This window comes from Drosophila mauritiana, chromosome 3R (assembly GCF_004382145.1).
Source record: "Drosophila mauritiana strain mau12 chromosome 3R, ASM438214v1, whole genome shotgun sequence".
Taxonomy (NCBI): Eukaryota; Metazoa; Arthropoda; class Insecta; order Diptera; family Drosophilidae; genus Drosophila; species Drosophila mauritiana.
The window spans coordinates 5,965,991-5,979,452 of record NC_046670.1 but is presented as its reverse complement, the minus strand read 5'-3'; the positions used below and the strand labels follow the sequence as shown (position 1 = coordinate 5,979,452).

At 40.4% G+C, this 13,462-nt stretch overlaps 3 protein-coding genes across 4 annotated transcripts; all 3 read right to left on the bottom strand.

Moving 5' to 3' along the window:
* Nucleotides 1-32: 32 nt before the first annotated feature.
* Nucleotides 33-1,090, bottom strand: LOC117143911 (protein takeout). The gene is made up of 3 exons (XM_033308825.1): nt 955-1,090; nt 409-895; nt 33-338 (listed from the first exon to the last, which is right to left on the bottom strand). The coding sequence occupies exons 1-3, from the start codon at nt 1,019-1,021 to the stop codon at nt 125-127; spliced, it is 768 nt and encodes a 255-aa protein (XP_033164716.1). The 5' UTR covers nt 1,022-1,090; the 3' UTR covers nt 33-124.
* A 336-nt stretch (nt 1,091-1,426) lies between these two features.
* Nucleotides 1,427-3,722, bottom strand: LOC117143149. Its single transcript, XM_033307647.1, has 3 exons — nt 3,283-3,722; nt 2,738-3,221; nt 1,427-2,678 (listed from the first exon to the last, which is right to left on the bottom strand). The coding sequence occupies exons 1-3, from the start codon at nt 3,338-3,340 to the stop codon at nt 2,483-2,485; spliced, it is 738 nt and encodes a 245-aa protein (XP_033163538.1). The 5' UTR covers nt 3,341-3,722; the 3' UTR covers nt 1,427-2,482.
* A 53-nt stretch (nt 3,723-3,775) lies between these two features.
* LOC117143148 (protein Malvolio) lies at nt 3,776-13,031 on the bottom strand. 2 transcript variants are annotated; one of them, XM_033307646.1, is made up of 12 exons: nt 12,670-13,030; nt 10,602-10,809; nt 10,357-10,541; nt 10,128-10,292; nt 9,921-10,059; nt 9,076-9,231; nt 8,860-9,018; nt 8,350-8,795; nt 8,173-8,288; nt 8,018-8,109; nt 7,731-7,801; nt 3,776-4,631 (listed from the first exon to the last, which is right to left on the bottom strand). In XM_033307646.1, the coding sequence occupies exons 2-12, from the start codon at nt 10,806-10,808 to the stop codon at nt 4,577-4,579; spliced, it is 1,791 nt and encodes a 596-aa protein (XP_033163537.1). In that variant the 5' UTR covers nt 10,809; nt 12,670-13,030; the 3' UTR covers nt 3,776-4,576. The 2 variants fall into 2 exon arrangements, with proteins under 2 accessions (XP_033163537.1, XP_033163536.1); XM_033307645.1 differs by lacking the exon at nt 3,776-4,631 and adding an exon at nt 5,444-5,991 and having other exon boundaries at nt 12,670-13,031.
* Nucleotides 13,032-13,462: the final 431 nt, after the last annotated feature.

Here is a 13,462-nt window from a genome sequence, read left to right as displayed (position 1 = left end):
TATTTTTCCCCTCAAACTGATCACATACGGGGTATAATAAGGTGCTCTTAGCACAAAATTTACGAATATCCTACTTTATTTTTACTAGCAAAAACGTTTAGGTAAACAATATTGAAACTTAAGATTATTTTGAGTCTTCATCGGCTAGGAACAGATTATCGTATGGTACTTTTTCGAATAAATCCTCAAATAGACTTAAAAAGACGGTTTCGAACAAACGCAGAATACCCGGCTCCAGTTCGTTCCAGAACTCCACCCAATTCCGGTTGAACAGATTGTTAACTGCAATGGTCAGGTCTTCATTGTCGGGAAAGAAGTTGTCTAGCCACATTATCCAGCTAGGATTAGAAAGAAAATAATGTAGGGTATTACAATAAGAATGAGTATAGATATATCTAGTAGACTCACCGGTCCAGCCTTATATTAGGAACTAGCTCGTAGATCTTTAAATATCTCTTGTTGTTTCTGTACTCGACGCGCACTTTCAGCGTAAGAACGAACTGAAAATTGAGGAAATCCGACTCCGACGTTCCCTGAGAGTGAATATCGACGAACCAGAGCATCCGACCCTTGGCCACATAGTCGCCCTTGTAAACCAGTCGGGGAATCTTGCCGTGAATTTCGATCTTGGTAGTGGTGGGATCCTTGTCGAATCCCCTGATCTCCGTGATCGTGGTGTTCTCGAAGCCGTAGTTGATCTGATTGATTAGATTGAAGTAGTACCAGGCACCGCCCACCTGTGAATCGTTGACCAGCACCCAATCCCTCACGGGCAGCACATTGAAGGGTTTCAGATCGATCTCGGGAATGCCTTTTGGAAAATCTTTCAGAAGTGCATTTGCCGACTCCACCAGGCACTTTCCGTCACCGTAGTGACATTTTTTCACCTTGGCAGCTGTGGAAGATGATCTTGTTTAGCCGGCTCAATCAAGGGCATTTGATTAAGATACCCACGCAACTTCTGGCCATGCAGTCCACCGAACAGCTGAATCGTTATAATCACGTAGGCCAGGAAATGCATCTGACAGCGAAATAAACTCGAATACTCCACAGGTAACGCTTAAGCTCTCAGTAGACCGATGCACTTGCATAGCCGATGCCAACTACTTTGTGATTCAATCGGATTTGTTGTAGTGGCGGAACATTCATAAGGAAATCTAAGCAGTGCCTATTATCATAACGTGTTACCAACGTGTTACACTCACTGAAAAAATCATTTATAAGTGTACTGATTACAACACAGTTTGTAATACATATACTAATGTTTAGGTAATTTTTTCTTCTCAGTGCTGAAATAAATTTAATTAATTGCTTAAATTAACGCCCGTTTCGATCTCACCCCTTAGAATGAGATCTCAGCTTAAAAGCTTCCGATTCCCAAGCTTTCACCACACCTGAACAAGATTTTCAATCGATTAACGCAGTTGCAACACAGAAATCAAGTAAACGTAGTTGACTTAACAGATTTAAAGAAACATTTAGTTTTACAATTACGAAATCCGGTTCGAGATCGATCCAATACTCCTCAAAATTATTACTAATAATATTCGTTAACGATCACGGAATGATCAGTGTTGTCCCCGAAGAGATTATTATTGTGCTGAATCCAACTAAAAACCAAACTGTGCTGTGTAATAAGAAAAGATTTCAATATGCCGATCTATGAAAATACTAGGACTAAGCATATCCTTTGTTTTCGACATTAAGAAAGAACTGAGCAACAAACCCAACGTTCTGAAAATCAGATTTGCATTCACCCATAACATTTTTTATGAAGCCGAGAAATTAAGATATGAATAGAAACCGTGCTGTGGTTATTTGGCAATGTATCTCAATCTGTGGACGCCTCGGATCTGAATCTTGGTCATAGCGATGTGCCTAATACCATAAAACCTTTGGTCACTCAAATTCTCAAAACCGTCCAGTGGTTTCCTATAGATCTCCGCTTTCTCACTTTTCAATCCCAGTAGCTGTTTAAAATGTAAATTCGTGGGATCACGTTTACAGATTCTGTAAAGTCTTACGTAATTCATCGGCTTAAGCCAAGAAATCTACTATTGCGAGACATGCCAAGCTGAATTGCATTTTTTCAATGGCAAATCTTAAAGTTAAACTATTCATTTTAAAGCTATATTATAGCTTTAACAAGTTTTAGACCATTACATCATAAAACGTTTATATTATTATAGTGAATTGAGAGGTAGTATCTGCACGTATCCGCAAGAAAGAGACATAAACAAAGACCAAAATAATTTAATGAGATGAATACATTGAATTGAATACTCTTAGTGTGGTCCACAGGATAATATTATTAAAATATAATACTTGCAGATTAAGCCATCCTCCACAACAAATTGAAAATGCTTTTGATTTGTAAGCTCGACCATACACATTTGAAAAACAGTAATAATAAGAAATAATATTTAACCATTTCTTATAAATGTTTTTAGAGCTAGGCTTAAACCAAATATGCATGGTACTTCTAGTCTCTATAGAAATCGTCATATGGTAACTTGTTAGCTACTCGCTTGAGAATCGACTCGACCAACTGATCCACTGCAGAGGTGATACCCCTGCGAAGGGTATGCCAAATTTCCAGCCACTTTGTGTTGGCCACAGCGTTCATGGCATCGCTCATTTCAGGATTGTTGAAAAGATTTTCGAAATTCAAGTGCATGCTGACAAGGAGACTTTTTGTTAGAAATCATTTGGAAATCAGTTTAAAGTGCGACATTACCCCTGCACATCCAGCAAGCACTTGACCTTGGATATTCCGGCGTATAGCTTGCCATCGTCTCGGAGATCCTCCAAAACCCGCACCTTGCAGCGAACGCGGCATTCCCTGATCTCCACCTGGGCTTGACCTTTGCCATGAATGGGCATGGTCAGCAAACTGCCCCGCATCTCGTAATATCCATTGAGTTTCAGCAATGGAATCCAGCCACTCAACTCGAGGACCCGCGGCAGATCCGCTTCGAATCCCTTTGCCTCCGCCACTGTGGAGTCCGCGAATCCTATTACGGTTAGGTTATGGAATTTCAAATCCAAAGTAGATGACCCATCTGGTTCCAACCGACTGACGACGACATCCTCGAACCAAATGGAGTCCAGACCAACCAATCCAATGGAGGGCAGACCCTTGGGATACAAGCGCAGAATCCTGGTGACAGTTTCCGCTATGCAGATGGAATCGCCAGCCTTGCATTTCTCGATCTCAGGAGCTAAAAGTTGTACAAGTTCCAACAGCTCATTTAAGTATCCTAGGAATATCCTTTCACTTACGCAACTGCCCCAAACTTCGAGCCATCCACAGGCAGCAAACGAACACGATTAGTCTCATTTCGATTTGATTTAGTGATAATTAATGAGTGGCTTGTGACTAACTATTCGCTTTTATAGGCCATTAAGCATCGTCAGACAATTGCCGGTTACATGCAAATGCAAATCAGTCAATAATCACTTCGATAAATGGATATATTAGATACCCACGCCCACGCCCACGCCCTGACACCTGACACCTAACACTTTGTAGCTGGAGCGATCCAATGATTACCTCATTAAGCTTTTGGGGCAGTCATTTTCACTTTCAGTCAACTAATCGGTCATTACACTGATTTTAAATACAACTTAACATAACAGCAATTATCTGTAGGCTATGACATAAGTCCCTAAAATATCTTTCGGTGGTTTCCGATTCATGTAACTTTAACGTATATAGATGCTCTTTCCAGCTTAAATCTTGTAAACTTGAATACAAAGACCAGCGGGGCAGGTGTTTCTTAATATAATACAAATCTTTATTTATAGCGATTTTTGTACACAACAATTTTTAAAATATTTTTTTGCAACTATCTAGGAGATGATGGACTCCTCTGGACCTTTAGTTTCCATTAAAAAGTGCAGCTTTAAATAGGGAGTTCTTAGGTTAAACAGTACAAAATAAATACAAAGTACAAAGTATCGTTTTAAAACATTTGATAAATAATTACTCACATACGTTCAATGTAGAGACATACAATTATATCATTTTACAGACAAATTGAAATACGATTAGACAATTGAAGTGGTTCGATTTACACTCAGTTAATTTCACAGCCTTATTATTAGACTTTTAAACTATTTGCTTTAATTAAAAGTGCCTTCGATTAGTGATAATTTAGACGATCTCATGGATTTTCTATTTTGTCTCTTCGCGCTTCTCAGTAAGTAGAGTTCATTTGGTACGCTTTTGAATTAGAATTTAGTTATTGTGTTACACTGATCCCAGGTCCTCTCGGAGAACCTCTTAAATAAGTATACCCGAAGCAACAACGGACGCCAACCCAATCCCCGCCAGCCAGGTTGAACCGGATTTTAACCTGGCCCCGAAGAACTCTGCCACATTGTGTCCGTTGTCGAGTGGTTTGTTAAGGCGGCGGCATTCACGGAACCAATTCGAATGCCACCGCTAGCTGAGGACGACGTGCTGACCCCCAGTTCCGTTCAGATTGCTGCTGGGGCAGCCGAGCTCGTTGTTGTTGCTGTTGGTGAAACAAACCTCCTCACTGCCATCAGAATCAGTGCAGCACAGTAATGGCTACGCATCCTCACCAGCCAAGCCCTCCGGCTCCTGGTCCGAACTCGTGGCAATCCTGCAAGGAAATCGCAAAAAAATTGTTATAAATGAATAATGATTGATGGTTGATGCGGGGAGAGTGTCCGGTGGATTTGGGTGCGAATCTCTCGACAATGCAAATTTAATTATGACAAGGTTACAGAAGAAAACATTGAAAATTTGCAGAGGCTCACTTCGATTGAGAAGGTCGACATAGAAAGCAACTTTAAATTCAATGAGTCAAAAACAATTTATACTTAACAAACATTTCTATTCAATTTATTTATTTATTTAAGATACACGCCGAAAATGTTTCCGTCGCTTTTTAAGTAATGCCCTTGATATACATTTAATTAGTAATGGTTTTTTATTGTGCTTTTCGATTTTATTATTTATTTAACAAACTTATATGTAAACATACTATCTTCTCTTAAATTCAGAAAGTAAAACTGAATTTAAAAACATATCTCATATTTGCACAGAAACCTGCAAGAGCAGAAATAGCTATCCCTATTTACATATTTATCCTGTACAACAAATCTAAAACTTATAAAAGATAATGTATTTCGCGATTGCTTGTATTTTTGTATTTTTTCATGTAAATCCTGCACAAAGGATTAAAACAGCTATGTTTCGAATAAACCTAATATCTTGTATATACAAATGGATAGGATATATCAAGATGTCCTCAATTTTTGGATTGAAGTGTAAATTTCGAAGAAAAAGTAGCTATTTTAAACTGATTAAAAAATCAATATATTGAAAACCTTTGTAGCTGTAGAACAGCTTAGTAAATACAAAAACATAAAAATACATGATACATTTAAAGTAAGCTATAACTCAATTTGAGTCACATACAAAGTTAGCCAAAACAAACAGATATAAACGCATCATGAAATTCAGAAACACATTTTAATTCACACGTAAACAAGTATACGAAGTAGAAAGTAAAAAACCACCAGAGAACACAACATCGAAATTGGTATTTTTATTGTCCGGAGAAGATACTGGAAAATTGTATGAAATTCATTTATTTCTAGAGTTAATAAATTATGACTACTACTATACATACGAGTTCTAAAAAGTAAACAATGGTTTATACAACGCTTCTAATATCAACAAAATGTATACAAAAGAGTAGTACGTACAATTCGTTTAATAAATAGGCTAGACAGATCATAAAAGGGGAAAATACTTAAAGTGCACAATCTTAGACCATACATTTTCTACAACATTTACATAAAGTACTTGGGAGTAAGCTTCAAACATTAAAATCGGCTTCAGAAGGCTGAGGAAATCACGCTTAAAACTATCTTAGTTGGTTTCGTTGGGTGAGATTCTGGTTTGGATTCTGAATGGAGCTTCTTGCGGCTCCATTATCGTTAAGCGTCAGCTCACTATATACATTATAACCAGGATCCGATCCAGATTCGAAGTAGTAGTAGTAGTACAAGTTGATGGGTCACCAGGCAAAGAGAAAAAATCAGTTTTGACCAGCACATTTTGGGGCGCGGCGCATTTTGCCCATGATATTTCTAAAGTCAAGTGAGCTAAAATGGATTTTTATTTGGGTACCCTCTTAGTTTTTTCAACGGTCATGGCACCCGTTCTACAATTGATCAATTACAATTCAGCCATTTCAATTGGCTTCGATTTGGTTTTGCCTTGGCTTATGTTGCATTGAAATTTTGCATATTATGCGCAATTCTTTCGGAATCAATTTTGAAAAATTTCAATCAAAAGTTTCGAAAAGTAATTTCAATTGGTTTGTATCAATGCCAAAAAATCCATTTCCTCACAGAAATAAAACACATTTTTGTGGTCGTTGCGTGTGTGCGTGTTTAGAGTGAGTTCGTGTTTAAATTTGTTTTTGTGTTTTGTCAATTTGAATAGTTGGTGGATTTCGTTGTAGTTGTTGTTTTGTACATTTGTTTCGCACATTTCAATTAACCACAAATGAATGGGAAACGGAAAACATCAATCAATCCAGTCGTTTTGTAGACACACCGAGTATAAGAGTAGGGTGTATGGTGTATAAGATAGAACGGATAATGAGGGGGACAGTGGTGAAACACACAGACACATACAGAGAGAGAGCAGGGTTTCCAAGTACATATAATAAAAGAAATATGTTGTGATACAAAATTATTCAAAAATAACCCACATTTATTTGGATTTCCAGTTATTTTAGTGGTATTAGGGTGATGAATGAGCCACGCCCAATGTGCTTTATGCCCATTACAAAAAATATACTTAAAATAATCTAATATATTTTAATACTTAATCAAATGTAACATGTAGTTACTAATTGTTTCCTTATTTCGTACTAATTCCTTGTACATATGTGCAATCAAATTCCAATCGTAAAATGGCTTATATTCGCACTTATGGCCAAATACCAATTACCAATAAATTGAAAGACTTCTAAAATAATACTTAGTGATAAATGCAACTTTATTTAACATGCTAAGCGCCAAAGCCTTATGAGTACATAATACCCATGGCTCGATTAAGCAATTATCGGAGACTTACCGCAGTCAAGCTTACTATCTATAGGACCCCATCGTTGATGGGTAAATGCTTTTTATGTACAATCGTAGTTCCCCTAAAGACATGCCTTACAAATGCTAAGGGTTGCGTAGAGCCCTACTAGGTACGTGTTAGTAGTGTTAAGCGTGTGATTTAGTGTTAATATCACAAGGGTGTGTGGGGGAGTTTGGCCTGATTGAGTCACCGGGATGATTCAGTTAGGCACTTTCTCCGAGACGGTATCAAGACCTTTCACCGTGTTAGTAGCTGAATCGCCTACAACTAAGGTTACATCACTGTGAAGAATCGAAAGAAGAGAGCACAGCAAGATACGGTTTGGGGGTTTAGTTTCAGTTCAGAGATCGTAACCAAATGTAGATTAGTACAGTTAGAGATAGAAAGTAAGTACAGATGAGATAAGATTAGAATAATTGGGAAGGTAGGCCAATTTGGTTGAAAGCAGAGCGGTTAAAAACATAATCACAAACTATGGGTTAGAAGAGATAGCTTTTAAGAAAGGAGATGCAGATCGAGAGAGTTTGTGCATTCGAGTGTGTTGTGGATGGTTATGTGGTTGGATGGTTGGAATCAAAAATCGGGAACATACCTGGCATACGTCGAGTTGGCGTTCTTTATCGAAAAGCTGTTCTGGCTTGGCAACACGAAACGCTGCACCCACTGTAAACAGAAAAGACCTTGAGTACCAGTTGATGAAGTAGGCATAAGCCCTCAAAGCCCCCAAGAACCATATGTGGTCAGTCACGTAATTTGATAAAGTCAGTCCGTTTATGGCGGTATCTGTGATGCTTTAAAATGTGTCAAAAAGTTCGCCTAATTTGTGATTCTCTAAGACCTTTTGATAAGTGACCCAACTAGTTGCGGCCAAGTACTTACCCGGCTGTTCATCAAACGCTGATTGCCCATGCAGGCAGCCATGTGTATCACAAGGTAGAGGTTGAAAAGTATATACAGAATGGCAAAAATACCTGTAATTGGCAAAAGGAAAAATACATTAGATTCGGTTTAAATTGTGGCAATTGACTACTCACAGACTAGGGCCAGCAAGCCGCCTTTAATTTCCATATTCTCTACTTGCACCACCACAAAGTACAAATTAACGCCAATCACCACAATGGTGAGCAGTATGGATACGATTTTGTTGCCCCTGTGAATACAAAAAGTTAAAGAATGCACGATAATCAATTAAAAGTGTCTGTATCACTTACAGTCCATTAACAAACTCGCCCATTATGGCTGCGCACGAGGTGAAGGCGATGGTGGGTATGGCAGCGAATGGCAGCTGGAGCGACATTACCGCATTCAGGATATCGTTCATGCTAGTCAAATCTTCCATCTTGCTGAACATGGCCAGGCAGAAGGTGGGAATAATGGCAATGCAGCGCGTGACCAGCACGCGACACCAGCGAGGCCACTGCAGATTCAAGAAGCCTTCCATTGAGAACTGACCGGCGTATGTGCCCGTCATGGTGGAACTCTGGCCAGCAGCTAGAATGCCCACACCCCAAATGTACATGGCGACAGCCCCAAATGTGCAGCCAAGGAAAAGACCGCCCTTGTATAGATCCGCATCGATGATCGCGGTTCCATTCACATTGTCCACAAAAGACATTTTGGCATCTTCGTACATCGACTTGTCTTTACACACTTCAACCTATTGGGCCACAAAGAGTTAGCAATTATTTTACACATAATTTGTATTTTAAAAGTCTACTTACCACATCATTATTAGTTTTGCCATACATGCCATGGGCAAACACAGCCACCACAAACAGGTTAATGATGAAGGACACAAACAAGGCTACCGACGCCTCGATGAAGAAGTAAAAATTCGCTTCGCTAACTTTCTTCGTCTGGCGACGGTCTATATCGCGGGACTGTTAACAGAAAATTGGTATGTAATTACGAAGTCACAGAAAAGCTAGTTTCTATACCTTAACCAAGGCGGAATGCAGGTAGAGATTGTGCGGCATAATAACAGCACCCACGACACCCACGGCCTGCAGCAACACATTCGAATTGCAGTTAGAGCACCAGGGCACAAACATTCCCTCGAGAACTTCTCCTTGATTAGGGGCTGACACGATGTACTGAAATATATGGAAAAAATAAATTAGGACTTAAGACCATTTTAAAATTGATTATTGGGAGAAATAACAAAATACTTGTTACTCGTAGTAAAATCCCCTCGAAGCACCCACACGTTTTCCATTGTAATTATCTCCAAAAACCCCCCTCGGTATTTGTACAATTCCGCATTGTATAATCTAATTGATAAGACTGGCATTATATACACATCTGGAATTGTTAGTCATGTCCGGCAGCATCATGTGCCTGGCAAACGAAAGATGAAGTATCCAGCACCCCCGCTCAGAACCCCACGAATTGTGCAAGTGCAGCTTATCTAATCATCTGGGTCTCCGTCTGGGACAGAAAACTCAAGTACAATTGTTTATAATCTGGCCCGTTAACATGACGCTGTCGTAAATTTAGGAGTAAGAATATGGGGCTAGTTAACGGGCTAACTTTATCGAGAAATCGACAAGTCAAATGTAAATGTACTAATAAAAATCACAAAAATAAACCTAAAAAGGCATCTCACAAATTATTTGCCATTGCGGTCGCTGCAATTGTTTAAACAATTTGTATTTGCACTCACGTCTGGTAATTTATTCTCTTGACTACTTTATTGTCATTTGGCAAGGGGATTTTTTGCTGATTTTGGGGATTACTTTTCTATAGTTAAGTTATTTCTTCCAACTTTGCATTTTAAACTTACCTCATAGCCGAATGAGACAGCCATAATGGTGATGAGGGTGCCGAATAGGAACTCCAGCTTGCGTAGACCGTACTTGTCCAGAAACAGGAACGTGAACGTGTCAACAATGGTGATCAACACTCCGCCCCACAAAGGCACTCTACAAAATGGGGAAAGCACCGCATGAGTACTGGGTACTGCGATATTCCCTGCATTAGATTTGCTTACACTTTGTTGGACAGCAGGTATATGGCAATGGCCGTGCCAATGACCTCCTGCATGTCGGATCCAATAATGGCTATCTCTATCATTATCCACAGTATCCAACGTGGCAGACGCTTGTACTGTCTGTAGCACATCTCGGCCAGATGCAGGCCTGTAACCACGCCCAGTCTGCCAGGAAGATAATAAACGCTTATACTATCATCTTTTTTGCGAGGTGCGGAGACCCAATTACCTTGCAGCCAAGCGTTGCATGAGCAGACCTAGGACTGTGGCCCACAGCAAGACCCACAAGATCTTGTACTTGGCCGCCGCACCAGACTGCATATCGGATTCGATGTTGCCGGGGTCCAGATAGGCAATGGACATAAGAAAACCGGGTCCCGTGAAGGCCCACAGCTTGCGAAAGCTGAAACCCACCTGCAGATCACCAGATATTAGATAAAGTTTGAGTAACATTACTATTCAAGCGGGTCTTACGTTTGTGCTATCATCGTCGGGTATGAGGACCTTCTCGTCGCTGAAGTAGGCCTGCTTGGCGGCGGGTTTCAGGTAGGTCGTCTCGTTGAGTATCTGCTGGTGGTGCAGCTGGTTGCTCCGCTGACTTCCTCCGTCGGATGCGCCAGACGATCCGCCCGGTCCATCTCCACCGGCACCCGGCTCGTGGTAGGCCTCATTCGAAGACATGCTGCACAGAAGAGGCGAGGTTAGACTGGACCTAATTCGAGTTTCCACATGCTGCTATATTCCCGTTCACTGCCCATCGTCGACTGCTCTAATCTGTATTTGCTGTGTGATTGTTTCACCTGGCATCAGCTTATGATTCCCACCATTTTCATTTAATTGAGCATCTGTGTGTGATTCTAGCTCAATTAGCATTATCATAATGCACACAACAAACAAACTAATTTTGTGCTATAATTAAGGTTTTTGCACCATACACCATATAGTTTTATTTGGGGAATTTCACCATAATCAAGAGCAAAGTCACAGTAACACGTTTTGTTCTTCCCGGAACGTGCGTGGCAAAACAAGAAAACAATAAATAAATACATAGTTCGAGAGGCATTACCTCGGGGGGAACTGATAACGCATCCATAATATTACTGAAATCACTACATTCGCTTATATTATGCGGGTATATAAGGAAATAAAACGAGCTAAGTGATTCATGAAGTCCAGTAATTGAAATGCCTCTGCCCAATTTACCCAGAGAACTTGCAGATATTTTGCATGCATACGTATTCATACGTTCGCCTTTGTAGTCGTTTAGATATGGCTGGTCGAAAACAAGACTACTTGAACATAAACACGAGACCATTGACCCGTGTATCGATGTGAAATTTTGGACTGTTTATTTGGTAAAAGCGATTACAAGTGCATTTCGTATACGAGATGCCTGAGCAGTCTTGGCTGCTCTTTAACGCAATACATTGAATGTAGAGCCAAGTGGCTCACCTTGACAAACGCGACTGCCCCACTGATGCTACATATCTGCTATAAGGCTTTCCACATCGCTTCATTGATGATTGAGTCGGAGCAAACAAAGACAAAGAGCTCGAGAGCATCGTGCGATGTCTACTTCACATTATATGTGGCACTTGGTCGGGTACATTTGGCATATACTATAAGTAACCGAGTTGGCCAAATCGAGCCGCCATTAATTGAGCTTTAATCGCGCTGCAGTGGCTCGAAGGAAATGTGTAACAACGAAATGACGGAGGAGGGTGTCTAGTTCATTGGAACACTTTTGTGTTATATTGTGTGGCGCAGACTGCTCTGTTTACCCAGTTGTACGGCAATACCCACGCCCCCAAAAGCGGAATTCTAGCCGATAACCGTATAATCAGCCACATATGTATGTACGTGTTCCTCTGCCACTTTAGTGCCCAGTTGGACAGTGTAAATTATGATAATTGGAAATCGAAAAAACGAAACATTTCCATTCAGTGTCCAAATTAAGTGGCACCAAAAAAATAACATGAGTTTATTTAGAGAAAATATATATTTTAAACTGCGTACCATTTTGCGCAGTCAGCGGGCATAAACAATTTATATTGTATATTGAAGCAGGCGAAGCAAAACACTTGACAACAAAAAATTGCCAAATGCAGATAACAATAATTTGAAAATAGAAGAGCAATACTTATCAGTTCACATTGTTAATGCGTTTGTTTAAAAAAAAAACTAAATCAGTAATTACACGCTTTCCGCTGCCTAAAATAGTTATTTCTATGGCAGTTCTCGCAGGCAATAAAAGTAGTGAATTGCGTCTGGGAAACTAGCCATTGTTAGGGGATTTTAAAGTGCGAAACGCTTGTCAACAATTGTTTTCTGTTTACGGTTATTTACGGTTAAGAACTATACATCACTCTTCTTGCCGGTTAGTGGCGGAGCGGGGGAGAGAGGGTGCACCACGTTGTTTTTGTTATTAGCGCACACCTGCGTGCGCACTCACACACACACACACACACACGAAGTATTGATGGAGATGTAAATTATTGGGCAACTCAGGTTAAACAGCACTTCCTACCAGGTAATGGCTTACTTGCAACTGGGGGTTAACTAATTGGAGCCCTCGCCTTTATTATATCACACTCTCGGCACTTGTGGCAGCTTATAAATGCATTTTCCTGCTTTTCTCGCGGAGCAATTTACGAATTCCGTGACGTTGTACGGCCGAAACAAGAGTGATGATGGTCGCAGTAAACGAAGCAGAGAAATGACGAAGAAGTGGACTGTTTGGCTGCCAATTGCTGACTTAGTTAACGACAATTGACGAGCGTGCAGGCAATTTGTGCTCAGCCGTGAGCGCAGCTCTTTGTTTATTAATTTTCCTCACAATATTTGAGATTCTGCCACCAGCTGCTTTCTTTTGCACGCACACTCACTCGCCTCTCACACGCACACTGTCTTTTCGTCTGTGACCAATGTGGCAACCTGCGGCCACCCTCTCTCTTCTTTTACTTGCCGAAATCTGGCAACACTCGACAAGAGTACTAACCTTATCGGCCAAACTGAAGTTTTAACTCTGAGCCCACGCGATCGAGTGACTATAGCATTTTGCGGTAGCCCCTATTTATTCGAAATACTTCTCTCTCGCGTCGGCAAGTGAGAGAAAGAGAGAGAGAGTGTGTGGGAGAAAGACCACTGCTTTTTTTGAAGGGAGATTTATTGATAAGGCCTGAGATTTGGATTTTTGAAGGCCCCAGAAATACCGCCTAAGATTTGAACGTGCATTTGAAATACTGGTTTGTCCATCTACCGCATGTTACCGTTAGAAATGTTATGCGGGATGTTACTATGTACACAATTAGTTGCATACCCATTGAGTTACAATC